The sequence below is a fragment of the Ciconia boyciana genome, chromosome 3 (assembly GCF_034638445.1).
Source record: "Ciconia boyciana chromosome 3, ASM3463844v1, whole genome shotgun sequence".
Lineage (NCBI taxonomy): Eukaryota > Metazoa > Chordata > Aves > Ciconiiformes > Ciconiidae > Ciconia > Ciconia boyciana.
Window position 1 is genome coordinate 116,496,013 of NC_132936.1, and position 21,535 is coordinate 116,517,547.

Consider the following 21,535-nt stretch of genomic DNA (forward strand, 5'->3'; position numbering starts at 1 on the left):
CGGCGGCGGGCCGACGGCGCCTGCGCGCTGGAGCAAGGCAAGCTGAAGCGGAGGGCAAGTAGGCGGAGAGAGACCCCGTCGGAAGGGAAAGAGCAGGCCAATGAGGAACGCCTCCTGCACCATGGCGACGCCATATGCTCCCTCGGGATTGGCTGGGGGGCCGGAAGTAAGGGATCGGCGCCAAAACGGAATGCTGAGGGGGAGAAAGGTTTCCTTGTCTCCTCAGGCGATCCGTGGCGGTACGGTGCCCCGCGCGGGACAAAAGCCCTCGCGAGCAGCGGCTGTTGCTGTGGGAGATTGGCGCCGTTGTTTCGTCCCCTCATCGCTGGGGCCGCGTGGCAGGGCCGCTTAGCGGGGTTCCTCTTTGCCTCCCCGGACCCTGTGGCGGGGAGAAGGAGGCCGGGTCTTCCGCAGGGCCTTCGAGGCACCTCAGGGCCTTAACTCCTAGCCCCGCAGGCGAAGTCCCTCTGGCAAATAATCCTAGTTTAGATTAAATATTTTCTGGTAAAATTTATTTCTTTAGCTCAGTTTGCTGTTGCGTCCCCAAACTGACGCCTGCAGAGCGAGATGAGTAGGGACCTTAGAGGCAGGGGATGCGCCCGGGGAAGAGGCTTTCAGGGTTGGCGAGGTGGATGGCGAGGCAGAGGACAGAAAGGAGAGTGGAAAAGAATGCCGGAATCTGGTAAGCCACCTCCTGTGCTTCTCTCTCTTTTCTGAAGCCGTAATGCTTTCAGAACAACCTTTTTTGTTTGACCTACCTTTGCACTGGGTGACTACAGCTGATTGCCTCCTGGTGCTCTAAAGGATCACTGAGAATAAAATTGCAAAGTTTTAGTAACCACATTGTTTTAGTCCCTGTTTTTTTTTTTTTTTCAGTAGTAAGATCTCGACTAGTTCAATCAACGTTGGATCAGTATATTCCCTATAAAGGCTGGAAACTTTATTTCTCTGAAGGTATTTTTAGACCCAAATTATATGTAGCAAGTATTTTATTCCATTTTTTCTAGAACTGATTATAAGTAGAGGGGATAAGTTCAACACAAAGCAACTGAAATTCCTATTTGTTACATAAAAACATGAATGCAGTAGAGATTTTGGTCTTGTGGCATACTGTAATCTCTGCAGGCTCCAAACCTTGGAAAGGAATCTTGAATAGCGTAAAACATGATCTTAAACCTATCAATTAGCCACATAAAACCTGCAGTCTGTCAAAGACTGGAATATACATACCTCTGCTGTACTTTTCTTGATCCTATGTGCTTGTCTTATGTCACCTTAGACGAAGTTCTGCTTTATAACAGGTCTTATAACAGAACATTACTGTGATGCTGTAGAGTTCTATCATCTTCCTCAGTTTTTGGAATGCAGAAAAATAATGGAAGAGAAATTGCTTGTTTGTTATTTTGTGAAATGGAATTAATTATTTATGCCAATTATTAATGCAATGTGTTTCTAATTAGCTTATGCTGACAAGTCTCCTTTTGTCCAGAAGACTCAAGCCTTTGAAAAGTTTTTCATGCAACGCATTGAGCTTTATGATAAGGTAAAAGCAAAAAAAAAAACACCTCCCCCCCACAACCTACTGATCACAGATTTTATGTATTTTCTCCATCAAAAATAATCTCCATCATAGATATGAAATGTTTATGACATGATTTGGATGTGTTGTGTTTATAATTTTAAGTGTATTTAATAACTTAAAATGTTTCACAGGATGAAATAGAAAGAAAAGGAAGTATTCTTGTGGATTATAAGGAACTGATACAAGACAGAGAATTAACTAAATCAATACCAAATATATCTACTGAATTAAGGGATATGCCTCAGAAAATACTGCACTGTATGGGTCTGGCAATTCATCAGGTAAATACGATGTTCTAATACATAGAATAACCCTCACAAAGAATCAGCGGGACTTAAAGGTAATTATGTTATAAAACCCAAATCTCTGTTTTTCTGTCTTACAGAAATTTACTGTTTATTCAAAACTTAAACTCTTCCATCTCTCCACCATGTCTGTATGGCCTACAAAATAATGTTTTGAAAATGTTTTAGTCTTGGTGCCTTTCTCTTATTCATCATCAAAGCAGTTGACTAAAACTAAGTGTAGTTCTAACATTTATGTTACTCCCTATTGGGAGTTCTAATCCCTGGTTTGTTTTTTTTTTAAATGTACTGTGAGTTACCTGTGCTGTGTGTCCCACCTCATGCAGCAGAACCATGGCTCTGGTGGGTGAATGGTGAGCAGATTCAAGAATTCCTGGCTCTGTTGAATGTCTCTTAAAGTAGCAATTCACTGCTTGTTGCCAGGCAAGTTCTCAGATGTTTATGCTTTAGTCAAACAAAACTCCACACATTGACCAGCATTAAAGATTACTGTATACATTCTTTTTCTTTTTTTTAATTAAAGAAACAAAGACAACAAATATGTTGATTTTAAATTCAATTTAAAATGAAGCTTAAAACTGCTCAGAAGCAGAAAACCACTGTTTAGTGGGGGTCACTGGACAGCAGAAGGCTCTAGACTTCAGCAGTGGCTCTAATCATAAGGGATGGTAATCAAACTTAGTAGCAAATTGAATCCATACTACATTTGTGTCTGCCTTTCTCTTCTGTCTAGGTGCTGACGAAGGACCTTGAAAGGCATGCTGTGGAGCTGCAGGTGCAGGAAGGATTACCACTTGACGGAGAACCTATAATAAATGTGCCTCTCATTCATGCTAGGTAATGGGTGTTGAGTCTTTGTTTTGTTTTCAGGAGGCTCTATTTGCCTCTTCTCTAATGGTTGTCAGTGTCCATGCATGGTGCTGAAGGCTTACATATTTATTTTATTGAGAGACTTGACTCTGTGAAGCTATTTCCAGAAAAACAGTGTACATTTTGCTTTTTTTCGTCACCATGACAAAGGCTAAACTGTTGTTGTGAAGACAAAAGCAAAATTAAGCCTGCTTATAAGCTGAACAAATAGCTTATAACTAGAAAAGCTTATAAATAGAAAAGTAACTTATAAGTAGAACAACTATTCTGTGAAACACGTATTGATTAAAAACAGAGAAATGTATTTAAATTTCTGCAGTTTACTGGAGAAGTTGGGAAGGCATATAATCAAGCCTTTTGTTAGCAAAAGGCTTGTCTTTGTAAAGAAGTTGACTTGGAGGGTGTAGACCTAAACTACAACTGGTAATATTTATTATTCCTTGTATGGATGTTTTGAAGTGGTGTATGAGGATGTGTTATTTCATACTAGCTTAAATCTATTAAAGGATTACTAGTAGAAAGTCTCAAGAATTCTCATGGAAGTCTCATAATGTTAAAGTCTCAAGAAAGTCTCAAGATTTCAGCAGCCAGACTCTTTTCATTGGTGCCCAGTGACAAGACAAGGGACAGTGGGTACAAATTAAAACACCATGTTTTTAAAATTCCATGTGAACACAAGAAAATGCTATTTTACAGTGAGAGAGGTTGCGTAGTCTCCATCCACAAACATATTCAAACCTGAACTGGACATGTACCTGGGCAACCTGCTCTAGGTGACTCTGCTTGAACCAGGGGGGTTGGACTAGACAATCTCATGAGGTCCATTCTATGGTAAATGATTCTGTTTAAAGTTTGTTATTCTGAATTATTTGGGTAGGTATTCTTTGTTGTCCTTAACAAGGTGCAGTGTGTTGTATCTGATGAGAGGTTCTTATGTCCTTGAAACACAAAAACTCATTCTTCCTTTTGGAGCATAGGCATAATAAATCTTTGATCCTTTTGTGTCACAAGTCTAAACTCTGGTCTTAATCCGAAATAATTCAAAGAGATGATCATAGATGGCTATAAAGTAATTTCTGCTGTATCACTAGTCTCAGTTGTTTACAGGAGCTAGGTGTCACTACATACACAAAGTGTACAGCTGTTGAGGTATATACACCTGAGGAATGTTAAATGTTATGCTGCTTTCTAGAACAGGAATCGAAGACTATGCCATGGGTCCGCAGACAAAAATCCTTCTAATCATTGCTCTGGATTACTGTTAATAATTGGTGTGTAAACATTGTGTGGAGGTGTGTGTGGGGATTTCTGTTTGTTTGGGTTAGTTTGTGTTTTGTTTTGTCGGGTTTTTGTTGTTTTTTTTTTTTTTTTAACTTTTGTGTAGGGTGTACAACTATGATCCGCTAACTCAGCTGAAAAACGTTCGGGCCAACTGCTATGGAAAATATATTGCCTTGCGTGGTACTGTTGTGCGTGTCAGTAATATTAAGCCTCTCTGCACTAAGCTAGCTTTTCTGTGTGGCACATGTGGAGATGTTCAGAGTGTTCCTTTACCTGATGGAAAGTATACGCTTCCAGCTAAGGTAAGTTAAAACCATCTAACATCATACTTTTCCCTTATCTGTAGTGATTTGAAAAAAAGCAACACCACTGGTATTAAAAAAAAATAATAATTAAATCTGATATTTAAAGCTAGGTTAAACTGACACATTAGAAGAAAATTAAACTTACCATGCAACATATAGTACTGCATAACCTTGTTATTTGAAAAAAATTGTGTCCTGCTGAAACAAAAGCAATATATAGAAACTCCCTCTAATCTAGAAAAAAATTTCTTTAGTTCTGTTTCACCAGTTATGTTTAAAAAGCCTCCTCCACCTCACTGCAATTGTTTTCTATAGTTAGATTTGGGGTTTTTTTTGTGGGTTTCATTTAGAACTTTTTGTTTTAATTTCATTGAGGACAGTGCTCAGTCATTTTATGTTACCTGCTGTGCTCAAGTGAAAAAATTATCTCCTCTGGAACATCTACAAGTATTTAAAAAAACACAAACAAAAAACAAACAAACAAAACAGCCCCCCCAACAACAAACAACAAAAAACAACCAACCAAACAAAAAAACACAAAACCCCTCCCACTACCCCCCTGGCCCCAAACCTCAAACTGGTTCACCAAGGGGATCATACAGTTCAACTGTATTTGCTGTAATAACTATGAGTCAGGATTCAGGTGTCTGTGCTTGATAGCTCTTGATTAATTATGTATGTGCTAATTTGTAGCCCTAACTTAACTAGCTTTTTCCCTGAAATGGTGTTAATGAATCACATTGGTTTGCTTTTTTTTTTTTAAAATCAAATAAAGCAATTTCAAATCATGATTTTCAAAAAAGGTTGAGAATGAATTAGAATTATTATTGTTCCAGTGCCTTGTTCCTGAGTGCCGTGGTCGGTCCTTCACAGCTGACAGAAGCTCTCCTTTAACCACTACAGTGGACTGGCAGTCTGTTAAGTAAGCATCTCTTCCCTTCCGCACAAAAATGTAATGCACAGGGTAGTCAAAAAGTGACAGGATGGCTCATTCCATGTTACACTGTAACTTTAATAATCTTACTCTTTTGCAGCAAGCACTCTTCAAAATTTGTATTGCAAAGTGGTTGTTTTGTCCGAGCACTAGTATTCTTTGTATGTTAAACCTACTCAATGTAATAGCTTCTTGGAAATTCCTCCTGCCGTGACCGAGTTCTTTGAGAAATGTTCAGTTTGTGCTCTTCGCAGCTTTTCTCGATCGTTTCTTGTTGCATTCGTTATTTAATGATTCCTTTTAATGAGCTATAAGTTGGCTAGAAAAGTCCTATTAAATTACATTGGTCAGCTGTGACAGTTGACTTGAACAAAATGAAAGTAGATTTGAGGGTTAAAAATCTTAGTTTGAAGTGATATTGATTGTATCCCCTAGTCCTTAAGGTACACTCAGTAGAAGGAAATAGTGCTGTGCCTGCCCATTCATCTACTTCCTATGTCTAATCAGCAAGTAGGTATGCCTAAAATTTGAGATCTTTGGTATGGGGGAACAAGTTACTGTTTCTATAGAAACTAATAATGTTAAAGTGTAGAAAGGTGGATGGTGGATCTGGTTTTCATTGCTTCCATCCTACTATGCGCTATCAGCGCTATGACCATCCTATTATTGCCCCATAATATACGTTCAGAAGAGTTTGATGTGTTGTTTCCTGTCTATCCCGTTAGCTTACTGCAGTAAGGGTGTCAGCTTGGAAAAAACAGGACTCTACTTACTTTTTCCTACTTCTTACATTCAGATTCTGGAAGTTCACGTGCTCTGTATCAAAAGTCTTATTGTGCCAAATGACATCTAAATATGTTGGTTTTTTTAATTAACGTCCTGTAATAAGTCATTTAAAAATTCATTTAAATAATAGTGCTGACATTCTTGTCAGCATCTCTAGAGGGTGCTGTTTACTGCAGCTTCTTAAGAAAAGCTTGAAACTGAGCTTCAAGGAAAACTATCAGAGCTCTAAGTGCAGAGCCAAAACTGGAACCTTTTAAAGAACTTGTTAGTTGCAAGTCTTTCACAACTATACAAAGAGTGAGCTACTGTTCTTGTTATGGTCTGAGGAATTTCTTGGGCTTTGCTAGGGTTAAAATGCCAATTAAGTATTCATCAGGGCTACAATGTCTGACCTCTTAGTTTTTGTATATGAGGTCCATCTTATTTCACGTACTGTACTTATTTCTACATGAACATGCTCATCGGTGCTAGAAGATCTGAATTTCAACATTGATTATTATTTCTGGAGTTCATAGTTATTGTCTTTCTAGATTTATGTGTAATATATACCCATTTATTAAAGTCTGAGCTGAAAAAGTCTGTTTATCCAAATTCAGCACTGCTGTTCCTAGTGTTTATCAGGGCATTTCTGTGGTCTCCCTTCTCAGTTTGGAAAGGATTGGTTGGAAGCACACAGCTGCAGATCTTGTATGCTGTAATTGAATTGGAAGTGTTATGCATGGAGTGTACTCTCACCTCATGTTTTGTAGGGTGCAGGAGCTCATGTCAGATGATCAGCGAGAAGCAGGCCGAATCCCTCGCACAATCGAATGTGAGCTGGTTCAAGATCTTGTGGACAGCTGTGTCCCAGGAGATATGGTCACAATTACAGGGATAGTAAAGGTGTTGAGCACTGAGGAAGGTAAAATACATCATTTGAGAACACCTTATTCCTAGGGTGGAGTTTTTTCTAGTGATTACACACAAACAACAACAGCCATCCCCCTTAATTTGAGCTCTCAAAGTTGTAAACGCATCAAGTGTATATTTCTTCAGAAGTTGCCGAAGTTTTATAATGAGGAGTTATTTTGAAAAAGCCAGAAGCAGTGCTGTCCAAGAGAAGCGCTGTCTCTAACATCCACTGATAGAGAGGGGGTTCTGCAACCCACCGGTCTATACACAACTCTGGTCCTGAATCTGAAGTGCCAGTCTGACATCTGATGTTTCAATATGTGAGCTGATAGGAAAGCCTTCTCTGGACCACTAATGTAAGGGGGACATCCTTATTTCCTAAAGTCTCTCTGAGACTTGTCTTTTTTCTTCCCCCGCCCCCCCCCCCCCCCCAAATGAGGCTGTAATAGAATATATTGCAGAGAACTGCAGTACTGATTTACAGTGAGACCACATTCTCTGGTCAGTAATCATTGGGGGCTATAGAAAATGTTTAATTATTAAGCTACATGTTTAATTCTTCTGCACTATGGGTTTTTTTCCCTCTAAATATTGAGTGGAAACATTTTATATTCAAATTATTTGACTAGAATAATTTAAAATTCCTGGAAAACTTCCATTTCTTCTGGGGGAAAATTCTCTCTATACACATATACCCTCCTAATCCAGCAAAATATTTTATTGTGTACCTAAATGGAGGGAACTTAAAGAACAAATATAACTAGAAACTCGCTTACTTTGCATCAATTTTTGAAAACGTAGATGTTCAATTACCTAAATATGAACACTTTGCACATGACTGTACTTAATATTAATGTACTTAATTGCCCTATGCCATTTCTAAATAACATCAGTACTTAATTATATAAAAAATATTCCTTCATTCTTTCTCAATTTTTCTAACAGGAGCTTCTAAAAATAAGAATGACAAGTGTATGTTCTTGTTGTACATTGAGGCAAATTCTGTCAGCAACAGTAAAGGACAGAAACCAAAGAATTTTGATGAGACTTTTCAAAGATCGTTCATGGAGTTTTCACTTAAAGACCTCTATGCTGTTCAAGAAATTCAAGCTGAGGAAAATCTGTTCAGGCTCATCGTGAAGTAAGTTGTGTCAGATCTAGGATTAGAATTCTGAATCAGCGTGACCAGCTTCAGACAAACGTGACAGCTAATGTTAAAGCTATGAAATGTCTAAGGCTTGTGCAATACATACCACAGAGATTGAACGAACTTTAATGGGCAAGGGGCTTCGGAGGAAGTGAACGTATTGCAATGGGGATGTTAGGACTCTGGGAGGGATTTAAGGATACAGGGAAGTTAGGAGTGTGTCAGTTCAACCCTGAGACAGAAAGCCATGGGTAAAAAAACCCAATTAATTAATTTTGCTCCTCACTGAGCAAATTCAACTCACAAGCACTATTTTGTTCTCTGCTCTGCTTTTCTACAGCAGAGGAAAAAGGTGTGAGAACTGAGGGTGTGAAAGACCCTCAGTTCAGACTGAGAAGTATCCTTCTAGCTGGAGTGTCCCTGGTGTCCTCCCAGTGGAGTCAAAGAACACAGAAAATAGCACTGTTCAAAGGAGGGTTACAGCTAGTTACTTGATTAAGATAAGAACAGGTGCAGAAACCACTGGGAGACTGGTTGTTCTCTGTGTTTGTGTGAACTCAGATGAAAGGCTTTTCTTATTTCAAGCATATCTGGTTATCCGAAAATTTCAAGAAATTTGATGCTGATGATTTAAACTGATTCTGTTAGAAATTCAGCAACAGCTAACCAAAAGTTTTATATGTTTACAGAGGTATTGTATGACAAGAGAGACAGAACAAGTGATTATTTAATAGTAATACAAGATTTATATTCCCCTTATGTTAGTGTTCTTTGTTTTTCAGCTCTCTCTGTCCTGCAATCTATGGCCATGAGGTAAGTAATTTAACAGCTCTGCTTGTAACTTCAGTTTGAAATGTTTATGCCACAGTAAACTCTAAAGGATTTATAAAGCTTATCTGGGGTGGGGGGAAGGGGCAGGGACTGTATTTACAGGTGACTGACTCAAGTCACTTTCGGTGACAAGGAGGTGGCAGTCTTACACCCTTAAGTTCAGCCATCCAGAAGGAAAGGGTTATTACAGCCGATTCTAGGGAGCTGTCAGTATTGGTCACCATGACCAAATACTTATTAGTGTTGGTATGTACCACTACAGATTGTAAAGGCAGGTTTGGCCCTGGCATTATTTGGAGGATGTCAGAAGTTTGTAGATGACAAGAACAGAATCCCGGTGCGAGGAGATCCACATGTTCTGGTCGTTGGAGATCCAGGATTAGGAAAAAGTCAAATGTTGCAAGTATGGGTTGATTTATTTCTATTGTCTGATTGTATTTTTCTCTAACTCCTTGCTATCTTGACTTCTTGTAAGCAAGGTAGGATAGCTGTGATAAGACCAAAGAGTTGCTTGAGCTGGCTGGAGCTATCTTTTCATGTAGGATGCCTCAAATATAGGATAGTACCCAGAGGGGCCCCCTACTGTCCTCTCCTTCCTGGGAGCCTTGCAGAAGGGATCAAGCCTGTTAAAACACTTACCAAAGCAGGTATATCTTCATTTAGCTGATCCATTGTCAAATCAAATAAGTACACTCTTGGAATTAATGTAACTTTAAATACCATGTCACTCACCTTCTGTGAGGTTTACTTCCATTCTCTTACCCTATTTCTATGTTGCTAACACAGATCTCGGCTTTTTGGGAAAGGGACCTGCTGCTGTGTTGGGGTTTTAATCTTGGTGGGCATTTCTGCATGACTGTGACAAAATCAGCTAGTAATAGAATCTTTTAATCTTAAACTGAATGGTTTTAAAGTTCCATGTCTTTTCCCATGGTTACTGTGAAGTGAAAGAGGGACAGACTTCACCTAGACCTGCATCATTGCATACCTCATTTGAAAAGTCTGAGTCTTCCTAATGTGGACATGTTATGTTAGCGTATGACTTGCAATAACTTAGTGATGGATTTGTATGCAAGCATCTTGGCAAACAGATCTTTAAATTGTTTTTTCACTGAATGGGGACTCTAGCATACAATAGATGACTTGTTTTTTTCACGTCGTTACTAAATAATGGAATTCCATTCAAGAAAAGCTAGTAATCTGTTCCTCAGATAAGACCCTGAGACAAGGCTCCTCTCAGTCATCACTGTCCCAGGAAAAAAAAATCCCAAGGAGAAAACCAAAGCTGTGTAGGAGCCAGGTTTTTTGTTTGGTTGGATTTTTTTTTTATTCAATACTCAGTGCCTGTCCCATATCTGGTACTGAACAAATACGCTTTTGGTGTCATCTTTTAAATGAAATAGAGGCACCAGTAACTATAGTGGTTTACTGGGAAAATCCAGTTATGGTGACTGTATTCTAGGCAAATTTAACTGCAACACACCTGTGTTTTGCCAGTCTATGTAAAATTTCTTCAAGCTTACTATGCTTTGCTTTTCTAGTTAATATTTCAAATTCTAAGCCGCTTTCTGGATACTAGAGGCATGGACAAGACTAGGACTGTCCTTCATCCCCTAGTTGTGGGGAAAACTATGCATGCTTTCTTTGAAGCAGCTTGTGTTGGGCACTCAGACAAGATGTCAGTCTAAATAGACCTTGGGGTCTGAAGATACAGAAACTATATATATGCAATTCTGTGATGGACAGCATGTCCCCAAGCATTTCAATATACTTTGAAATGTAAATATTGTGCCCAAAGTCCTAGTAGTTTTGATAACACGTAGACATGGCTGTGCGCAAGTATTGTGACCAAAGTCATTTCTACTGTTTTGCAGAAGTATGTCTCTTGGGGTCGCAAGGAGTTATAACTTTACTGTTGGGCCACGTTAAGTAGAAAGAAATAAACTTGGGTTTGCTTTGAATTGTTTCTCTAGAATAAGGCTTATCAAATTCTTCACCTTGGGGAGGGAAAAAGTATTTCTTTTTCTTTTAGGCAGTGTGTAACGTTGCTCCTCGAGGTGTGTATGTTTGTGGTAATACTTCCACCAGCTCTGGCCTGACTGTTACACTGTCTAGAGATGGCGCTTCTGGAGATTTTGCCTTGGAAGCTGGTGCTTTAGTGCTTGGAGATCAAGGTAATACTTGTAATGCTACAGGTTTTGTATGAACAAACATGGAGGGGGGTTGCTGCTAAGTCTAGGGTTAACTACAGTGCTTGCGTAATTGTGGACTAAAAATGTAAATTTGAAGTGTGATATTGGCTTTCCACGCCTTGGGATGTTCTGAGCTCCTCCAGTGACTTCTCTGGAGGTGGTTCCTGCTTTCCTAGGGCTTAGGATATGTAGAAAACTGGAGTTCTGCAATTCACATGCCAGCCTTACTTAATGTGTCAAAGAACTAGGATTTCCTTGTTGAGAGATCTCTGACTTAATGGCAGCTACTGGATTCTTACTGTTTTTAAAAAATAGCTGGCTTATGAGATTTGGTGTTTATTTCTATTTTTAAAAAGCTTGTTTTGTCATCTTAATGTGTAATGAAGACACTGTTTCTGTGAGCCAGGCCAACTTCACAATGGTTCAGCTGCAGCAGTGTGAAATGAAGACAAACCTTCCTGAAATGGAGACTTGGTCCAATGTCTCCTAAGACATTTGGTTGGACTTCTGATAGAATGTAACATACAATCTATCAGACTGTACAGTCAGCACTGGATTGTAGCATACACTTGTCCATCAGTTAATGTGTTTTCTAATAAGTCTTTGTCTTGTGTTAATTGCTTCCAGGTATTTGTGGAATAGATGAATTTGATAAGATGGGAAACCAGCATCAGGCTTTGTTGGAAGCCATGGAGCAGCAAAGTATCAGCCTTGCCAAGGCTGGCATTGTTTGCAGTTTGCCAGCTCGGACGTCTATTGTTGCCGCAGCAAACCCAGTTGGAGGACATTATAACAAAGCCAAAACAGTGTCTGAGAACTTAAAGTGAGCACTTTCTGAAATGCTGCTGATCTAGTTCACATTCAGGAACAGGTGCTGCTGGCAGTCTTGTAGTTTGTATGTAATTGCTTTCTAGTTTCCTGGAGCTTGAACACAAACTTACTGTAAAAATTTTTTGTGGCTTTTGAGAGAGAAATTGTTGTTCTACTTTATTCTGAATGAATGGGACAGGATTTTTTAAGTGTCTTTGAAGTGGAGCAGAGTTGCTGTAATTTTTCCACTTTATGAGTGTTGTGTGGTTTTCTTGTCTTTACTCTAGAATGGGGAGTGCTTTATTGTCGAGATTTGATTTAGTTTTCATTTTGCTGGACACCCCAAATGAAGATCACGATCACTTGCTGTCTGAGCACGTGATGGCAATCCGAGCTGGAAAGCAGGCAGCATGCAGCAGTGGTGTTGTGACTCATACCAACATGCAGGATTGCTCTGTTCTCGAAGTTGTTTCACATCAACCACTGCTTGAAAGACTAAAGGTAGGACTTGTCCTGTGACTGTTGCTATGCCCCTTCCTGTGGTGTTCCTTGCATTGGGACCTGGCAACTCTGACCTGCTGGATGTCCTCAGTCTCCCGCTCCCATTCTTCTCTTGATAATTGGCTCTGAATTAAAGAGGAAGCATTTAAGGCTCCAGCCACCAGTTACTACCAATTGCCTGTTGTAGCTAACATTACCCACCCTGCTGGAGCTGCTAAAGATGTGTCTCAAGCCATCTTCATCTCCACACAGAAGATAATTTATTAGCTGAGCTTTTTTTTTTTTTTGGTTGCGGTAGTGAGAAGACACTTTGCATGAGATACTCTAAAGCAAATTTGCTGTTAGATTTCAATAAAGAGCTACAGAACTAGGATGGATATAATAACTTGATATAACACAATGTGCTGTGAAGTATTGAATCCAAATAAAGCAGTGTGTAAACAAATCCTTGGGCATCTGCAACTTGTGACAGATTTGGGGATTATAGGAGAGGAAGGATATTTCTTAATAAACTTAAGTGATCAGTTTGAGGGCTGATATTGTCAAATGCCAGGTCTTGGGAGGAACATCCCCTACTGGAGCGGCCGCATTTTTGGAAACAGGATGTCAGCAGTGATGGTTTAATCTTCTGTGGAGATATATCTTACAACAATTGGGAAATTGGATTTTCTCTTTTTGAGAAAGAATTCTTGATATAGTTAAATCATATTTGGCACTTCTTATCCTTGCAAATGAGAAGCTTCAGCTGCTTTTTCTGAAATGGCCAAGTGTGTTTTAATTTCATGTCTAAGCATAGTGTATGGACTTTTAAAGTACACAGTTCATATATGAAGCCCTAAAGACCTTGCAGTGAAGATTCCACCAGATAAAGCATAGAAAATGAAGATTTTATGTTAAAACTTGTATTGTATAGGGTTCTGACAGACAGAAATCTAAGCTCTTTGTAATTGGGTTAGATCTTACCAGGTGAAAACTTTGATGCCATTCCACATCAGCTGCTGAGGAAGTACATTGGATATGCTCGGCAGTATGTTCACCCAAATTTATCTCCAGAAGCTGCTCAGGTCCTCCAGGAATTCTACCTTGAGCTCCGGAAACAGAACCAAGGAGGAGACAGCACACCAATCACCACGAGGCAGCTCGAGTCACTCATTCGACTTACGGAGGTAAATGCAAGCTGTAATACCTAAGGGACTGAAAGCAAAGAGACTATTCCTAAACTACTACTGATATCCTATAATATTTTTGACAGCTTCTTCATGGCTATGTTTTTTTGTTGTGCTCAAAAAAAAAAAAAAGTCAGAATGCAAGAGACTTACAAATGCTTAAGGACTACTGTTGCTTAAAGCCTCTATATAAAGTAAAACACCCTTGAGGGGGTGGAAAGAGAATCTATCACATTCTCGCAAAAAGAGAAAAGGTAGGTGCAGGCAGGTACAAGCTGCTGCCCATCTTGAACTTAAACTGCTACTGTTTTTCCTAACACTATGCCTTAATAACACTATTTGTGATCTGCTGCTTCCCAAGAATGCGCTGTTAAAAAAGCAAATAAACTTGAAGCCATAGCCTAATAATGCAAGTGTGAAGGAGATCCAAACACTATCCAAAAAACAGTAGAGGAATCTTCCTCTAAATCCTGTAGGCTCAGGTTCCATCTCTGCTCCTAAAATTTGTGCTTGTTGTAGGGTGATTGTAGCCTTGTTTTCACTTCAGATGTAATGTATCTTAAATATACCTTTGTGGGGGTTTTTGTTTTGTTTTAAGGCACGATCAAGGCTGGAATTAAGGGAGAAATCTACCAAGGAAGATGCTGAGGATGTAATAGAAATAATGAAATATAGGTAATATACACTGCTTTAAAAATAAATAAAGCATCACAGTCCTATTCATTCAAAACTTTTTTTAAATACAGATACACAAACACAATGAAGAAATTACTTTATCAAGTTTAGGCCCCTTGGTACTAATATTCAAATTTGTTAGCTGCTCTTTAAAAACTGAGAGCAGCCCTAAGTTGAATACAATTCCTTAGGCCTTTGAGTTGTATCATCCTAGCGGTTATGTATACCAGTGCGCAGTAACTTAGACATGAGGTGCTGCTCAAAGGTTTTTCTCTTATGTGATTACTCTCTGTTGCAGTTGAACAATTTAAGTTCAAAAGTGATTTGGACAGATGCTTAGTCTAGGTTTCCTAGATAGGAAACCATCCCCTAGTAAGAAAGTCACTATGGGGCTTCTGAAAGCTTTCTCAAGCAGTTATGTTTCAGGAAGCAAATTCATGTACTCTTGCTTTTACCTCCTGTTGATCTCTTTTTAATATATTTTTAGCATGCTGGGAACCTACTCAGATGAGTTTGGAAAATTGGACTTTGAACGTTCACAGCATGGGTCTGGGATGAGCAATCGGTCACAAGCAAAAAGATTTGTTTCGGCCCTTAACAGTATTGCAGAGAGAACTTACAACAATCTCTTTGACTTGCAACAGCTTCGACAGATTGCGAAGGAGCTACAAATACGAGTAAGTTTGGAAATCAAGCATTTCTTCAACAACAAACTGCAAGACCAGTCAAAATTATCTATTGTAAAATGGGAAGTGGAAAAGATACATCTGTTGTGCCTCTCTGCAATGAACAGAAATAAGCAGTGTTTGCTGCTTTTAGGTTGAACGCTTCCTGAATTGCTTTTGTTTGTAAGCTTCACTAATCTTATAGCTGTTTGACAGTAACAACTCCTTGCACTAGTAAGGGTTGGTTCTGCTTCTGAAGCCGGTCCTTAACAAGATTCTGCTTTGTTTTGTGAAAGGCAATTTTTGGTTTCAGTATACTGTACTGCCTCTGGCTCCCCAGTGACGTTTCTGCTTGGCCTTCTCTGGCCCAAATATACGTTTTGGGTTTTCATTCCTGCTTCAAGTGTCCTAATATTGTAACTTGATAGGAACATCATGTAGGACAGATGGCCACAAATGTGCTTTATCCCGTAACTGATTTGCATTCTGTACTTGGGGGGGACTTCAGCCAAACAAAAATACCGATAGCTAATTCTACTTTTTGCTTCATGATTAAAAGCTTTAAATGCTGATTTAAAACTTAAAACTGGATTTCAGGTGTAATGAGTGAAAAATTATTTGTCACTACATCTACTTCTCTTTATGGAACTTACTACGGGCAATATTGCTGTTCTCTGTATTACCTGGTTAACCTACTCTGGCCTGCTGGAACGAGATAGCTTCAGTCTCCAAACTTGTTCAGATGTTGACTATACATAATCCTGTCTGACAGAACATGTTATTGCCAGCTCTCTTATCACATGATCAATCATTCATTCATTCAGCAACTAGTTACCTATAGCTAATACAATTAATTCTAATTTTCCCTTTATATATAGAATATTTTTTGCCCATTCAAAGTTCTACACCTGTAACAAATAGTTGGAAATCAGTAAGAGCTGTAGAAATCAGACTTTTCTTTGGTAAGTAGTTTTGTTTCGGAACTTAGATTTTTATACATAGGTTACACACTTTATTGCAGGCAGAAAGTATAGAGAGTAAGTAAAGCACAAAAGGGTGCAACTGACTGTATGCCACCTCCTAGCAGGTCAGCCATTTGCTAAGGAAACTAACCTATTCTTAGTTCACTTTATTTCGCTAAGTTTTTTCCAACTGTTTATGTTGCTTTACATCAGATAAAATGTCATTCTTCCAATATGATATTTATTTTTGTCTTTCTTTTTTTCCCCAGGTATCTGATTTTGAAAGCTTTATTGGATCCCTAAATGATCAGGGTTATCTTTTGAAAAAAGGTTCAAGAGTTTATCAGCTTCAGACTATGTGAAATGAGCCACTGTGATAAACTTTATTGAGACATAATCATTACATCTGGAATGGACTGATGGATCTGCAGCAATAAAGCATGCCAAACTGCAGCCTACCACAGTAGTTGATGCGCTGCTGGCATTGCCGCTTACTGAGGTGTGAGATTCCCTTTCAGAAACTAGCAGTGCCCACAGGCTTGCTTTAAGCTGCCATAGGACAAACTTGACACATGGTATTACTGCTTGACTCATCCTATAGGTCTGCTAGCCCCAATGAGACTGGGTAAGACTAGCATGTACTTCATCATCCTTGAGGAGTGGAAAGTGTATTTTATATCAACATTATCACAGTGCCATAACAGATTTTACTTCTAAAAGAGACGTTGGACCCAGAATTTAAAACCAGGAATCTTTCATGAGAAGATGATGAGTTGTGTTTTTTAGCATTGTAGTTCATTTGAGGAATTTAAAGTATAGAAATGTTTCCAAAAAGTTGGGAACCTTCAGGTTGAGACAATGCAGTTTTGTAGTTGTAAGAAGTGATACCTTACTGAAACTGACTTAATTTTCTGCTTTGCAGCTCTGTATTTATTGGTCTTTGTAGCTGAGGTTTTATTTGAAATGCAACTCTGATTTAAGAAAATATCCTTATTACGATATTTAATTTATAAAACAGGAATTGTATTTTACTTATGTCTTTCATTAAACTTTATATACGAGAAATCTGTGATTTGTTCAAGGGTGTTATACAGTAACAGTGAACACTGGTGTGGGTGTTAAAGGCCATTACAAGATATATAACACGAACATGTTGTGTATGTTTCTGTGTGTCATCTCCATGGTCACGCAGGTAAAACCACAGGGTACCCCGTGGTCTGTAACCCTCTATATGCTCTCTCTTGAGCAGAGGAATGCTTACTCCTAATCGCCGAGATACTGGTCTGTACAAGTGGGGAGCAGGACATATCCTCTTTGAGTTGCTGGAACTCCCAGGACAGTTTCTCCACAGCTGAGGTGAGGGAGGAAGAGAGACTTTCTTCATACTGCCAGAGCTGGACAGCCAATTCATCCACCATTTGTGCCTCTCCACCCTTCCAGGTCATTACTGCCAATGAGTTGGCATATGACGGTGGTGCGCTCTATACAAACTTCTGCCACGTGAGTCACGTGCACTGGACTTCATCTGGATCTTTGGATAAGTGCTTGTTTTCCAGGTCACTATAAATCGCCTCCAGCACCACTAATTCCCTCAGGTACTGGATACCTCTCTCCATGGTGGCCCACTTGCCTGGGTGACATATAACATCTTCCTTGAAGGGATACTTTTCCTTCGCGCCTGAGAGAAGTTGCCTCTAGAGGCTGAGGGCTTGTGCCCCTTTTCCAATTGCTTTGTCAATGCCCCCTTCTGTAGAAAGGGATCCTAGTTGCTTGGCTTCCTTACCCTCTAATTCCAGGTTACTGGCCCTGTTATCCCAGCATTGGAGCAGCCAGGTGACAATGGGCTCACCTGGATGACAGCTGAAATATTTCCACATATCTCACAGCTCACTCAGGGATAGGGATCGGGTGGTTACCATCTCCTTTGAGGAGTTCTTCTTCCTTTCCTCGTGATGGCCTTGCTTTTTCATCATCCGTTACTAAACGAGCTGACTTGCTTCCAAGATTTCTTCTTGCGTATAGGGGCGACTGATACCAGCACAGGTTGGTTCTCTGGTTCAGCCACAGCACCTGTCACAGCAGTTGGAGTAGCTGCCATGCCTGTTGTTTTGTTATCAGATCCAGAGACCTTCTCTTCCCCTTGAAGGTACTGAATAGTGTTGAGCAGGGCTCGGTAGGCATGGGGCAGGCCCCAGCACGTTGCAGTGATTTGTGCCTCTCTGGAGTTGCCAGGGTGACAGCATACTTTTTCCAAATATTTTACTAGTTTTTCAGGATTCTGCACTTGTTCAGTGGTGAAGTTCCAAAACACTGGAGATGCCCACTGTCCTAGGTACTTGCCCATGCTATCCCACATACCCTGCCACTCATAACTATCCAGCCTCGAGGTACATCTCTGGGTGGTATTCTTAAACAGTTGTTTAAACTTAAACAAGACCTGAAGCACATTCAGGAGTAGGAGCAACAGGAACATGCCGGTTTGAACATCCCAAGGATATTCAAAATTCTCAAGAGCTATTGTAACTAGCCTGGAGGAGAAGGGAAAGGTGAAGGAAGGCATCTCCCCCATAAATTGGCTCTCTGAGGAGAAAAGGTAAAGATTGTAATTATTAATAGTTTCTGAGAGATGGTTCCCAAAGTATGGAGATGATGACAATACTGAGTACAAATACCAGATTTGTCTCAGGGCCAGCCATTTTATCATATCATAAGCCAGTGTTACGAAGTACAGCAAAACCATAACCTTGACCCAGCTTCCAGAAGTGATAAACAAACAGCACTACAGGGACCATCTGCTGCAAGTAAGGTGCTACATAACACAACTCCCGAGAGCAAGCACGACAACTTTGAGAGAAAATTAATCAACATTTTGCCCAGCAACTATCAAACTAATATAATGAATGTTTATAACAAATTTGTTCTAACACATTCTGGTCAGTTTTGCCGTTATCTCAACTTGTTGAGCCCCACATTGGGTGCCAAAAAGGACTGCCGTGGTTTAGCCCGGCAGGCAGCTAAGGGCCACACAGCCGCTCACTCACTCTCCCGCAGTGGGATGGGGGAGAGAATCGGAAAAGTAAAAGTGAGAAAACTCATGGGTTGAGATAAAAAACGTTTAATAATTGAAATAAAATAGTAGTAGTAGTAATAATAAAATATGCAAAGCAAGTGATGCGTGATGCAATTGCCCACCACCTGCTGACCGATGCTCAGCCAGTCCCCCAGCAGCAGCCCCCCAGCCAGCTTTCCCCTAGTTTATATATATGCTGAGCATGACGTCATATGGTGTGGAATATCCCTTTGGCCAGTTTGGGTCAGCTGTCCCAGCTGTGTCCCCTCTGAGCTTCTTGTGCATCTCCAGCCTTCTCAGTTGGCAAGCAGGGGAAGCTGAAAAGTCCTTGACTAGCGTAAGCACTACTTGGCAACAACTGAAACATCAGTGTGTTATCAACATTATTCTCATCCTAAATCCAAAACACAGCACTATACCAGCTACTGGGAAGAAAATTAACTCTACCAGCTGAAACCAGGATACTGTGTAACTCCGTTCCTGCCACAGAAGAATGTGTGTTCTGCAAGAGTAAAGTGCTGAATGTTTCCTGACTTGGATGAAATCAGAATCATGGTCTAGTGCAATAAAATGGCAAATGAGCAGCTTTCAGTGTAAGCATTTGGGAAAAAAAAAAATTCAAGAACACGTTGTTGATACTTCTGTTTTCCCCCTTTTATTTCTAAGGTAAGATATGTCACATGAATTGTAAAGTAAGAAAATAAGCTTATTTCTGCCTTTTTTATTAAGTGACATAAGGATCATGTCCTTATGTCATGCTTATATACATGCCTACAGCATGCTTCCACAGCAATTTTTGTATGAAAATACGAGCTTTACAGATTTGAAAGAACATATTACGCTGCTCAGTGCTGCCTCAGTGTGAACCTACTTCAGTATACTTGAAATTGAAAACTAATTTGAAGGATGAGATGCTTAAGAGAAAACTAAGAAACTACAGCTCTACATACGAACTCTTAAGCAGCAAGCAGTCTGCTCTTTCCAGGTTTTGTTTGCTTCTTATGGTAACTGTGGTTAATGGCTTTTTTTTAATGTATGAACTGTCAGTCTTGCATGGGTATACAGTAGTTGTTATCTGTCCATGAGGGTTAGCATTTGGGCAGCAGAGGAGACACACCTTGCAAACTGGGAGTTGATCCTACATGAGGAGGCAACCTGCTGTATCAACCAATGGGAAGTAGGTGTTAGACATTGATTTTCATCTTTGCCAACAGATTAATGCAGGGTTTGGGGGTTTTTTTGTTTGTTTTCCACATGTAATAAATCTTCTCAGACTTGCACAATATAACCAGGACATAATGGGTAGAGAACAGAACTGGAATTTCAGAAGCAGGGTTCCACCTCCCCTTCTCTGGAATTCTGGGGCCTGTGCTCAGAACCACAGAATGGCAGAGGTGGGAAGGGACTCCACCTCCCTGCTCAAGCAGGGCCACCTAGAGCCAGGTGTGAAGTTCCACATCCAGGCGGATTTTGAGTATCTCCACAGCCGGAGACTCCATTCTCCACCCTGCAGAGGTGCTTTCCCGTCGGTAGGCCACCAGCACGTACTGGGGCATGGGGTAATCCCTCCCCACATGCTGGACTTTGCACTTCTCCTTGTTGAACTTCATGAGGTTCCTGTCAGACCAATTCTCCTGCCTGGTGAGGTCCCTGTGAAAGGCAGCATGCCCCTCTGGTGTATCAGCCACTCCTGCCGCTTTTGTACCACCTGCAAACTTGCTGATGGCACACCCTGTCCCAGCGTCCAGGTCATGTTCTACTCCTGCCTTCATCCTCCCCATGTTTAAAGAAGAAAAAACCAACTACCTCTAATCGATGTGGTAGAGGAATTAATAAATTAACAAGGTCATACACGTTTTAGCTACTCTTTCTCGATTCTTTAGAACAGCTGTGGAAGAGATAGAGTTAAATATACTACCTGTGATTGTTTGGGTTTTTTTAAAGTCTCCATTTGTTTTGTCAGTTATCGGCTGCTGTGTGCAGTTAAAGCTGATTGAACACCTGGGTGTCAAACCTTAGCTGCGTGATAAACTGACGCCAGAAATATGAAAAATAACAATGTCTCTTAGTGTTAGGAAAGGTGGGTAGCAGCAAGCCTCAGAAACAAATAAATGATTGCACCGTACACTCTTCTTCTTTCTCCTTGAGCTAAAGTAAACTTGGGCGAGGGAAGGCGAAGAACAAGTACCAAGAACAAGAAACTACTTAGGTCCCCGGAGAAGTCTCTTACGGTAAAGCAAACCTTCACCTTCTTCCGCTAAGGGCTTCTAAGAGAACAGCTGGAGCAAAAAGCGCGGCCCCACGAAGCCGCCCCGCCGTGAGGAGGAGCGGGGTGACCCCGGGCAGCCGCCTGCCATGGACACCGCCGCCCGCGCCCGGGGGCCCCCGGGGAAGAGCTTTGGCCGGCAGGCAGGCCGGAAAACGGCGGAAACACGGTTTTCCCCTTATTTCTCCTCACAGGTGGGATTTTTTAATCCCGGGTGGCAGCCTGCCGTAAAGCGCACGGCCCGCCGGAGAGGGGGCTGCCGTAAAGCGCCGCAAAAAGTCGCACGTCCCCCCCAC

The 21,535-nt window shown here is 40.5% G+C and overlaps 1 protein-coding gene across 5 annotated transcripts; it reads left to right on the forward strand.

Annotated features, from left to right (window-relative positions):
• Window positions 1–149: 149 nt before the first annotated feature.
• Window positions 150–16,978, forward strand: MCM8 (minichromosome maintenance 8 homologous recombination repair factor). Of its 5 annotated transcripts, none has more exons than XM_072857301.1 (19): window positions 150–166; window positions 524–682; window positions 877–954; window positions 1,461–1,543; window positions 1,714–1,863; window positions 2,621–2,724; window positions 4,142–4,340; window positions 5,180–5,265; window positions 6,813–6,964; window positions 7,900–8,095; window positions 8,884–8,914; window positions 9,195–9,335; window positions 10,965–11,106; window positions 11,752–11,947; window positions 12,222–12,435; window positions 13,392–13,601; window positions 14,200–14,276; window positions 14,764–14,953; window positions 16,173–16,977. In XM_072857301.1, the coding sequence occupies exons 2-19, from the start codon at window positions 568–570 to the stop codon at window positions 16,263–16,265; spliced, it is 2,457 nt and encodes an 818-aa protein (XP_072713402.1). In that variant the 5' UTR covers window positions 150–166; window positions 524–567; the 3' UTR covers window positions 16,266–16,977. The 5 variants fall into 5 exon arrangements, with proteins under 5 accessions (XP_072713402.1, XP_072713403.1, XP_072713404.1 ...); XM_072857300.1 differs by lacking the exon at window positions 150–166 and adding an exon at window positions 197–239; XM_072857302.1 differs by lacking the exon at window positions 150–166 and having other exon boundaries at window positions 178–682; window positions 880–954.
• Window positions 16,979–21,535: the final 4,557 nt, after the last annotated feature.

What these genes read in the sequence shown, in the direction of transcription:
- MCM8 (XM_072857301.1), top strand. Translation starts at nt 568, where the DNA reads ATGAGTAGGGACCTTAGAGGCAGGGGATGCGCCCGGGGAAGAGGCTTT. An exon ending in AGTATACGCTTCCAGCTAAG is followed by an intron (nt 4,341 to 5,179) that starts GTAAGTTAAAAC and finishes TTATTGTTCCAG; the next exon opens with TGCCTTGTTCCTGAGTGCCG. An exon ending in GTGGACTGGCAGTCTGTTAA is followed by an intron (nt 5,266 to 6,812) that starts GTAAGCATCTCT and finishes CATGTTTTGTAG; the next exon opens with GGTGCAGGAGCTCATGTCAG.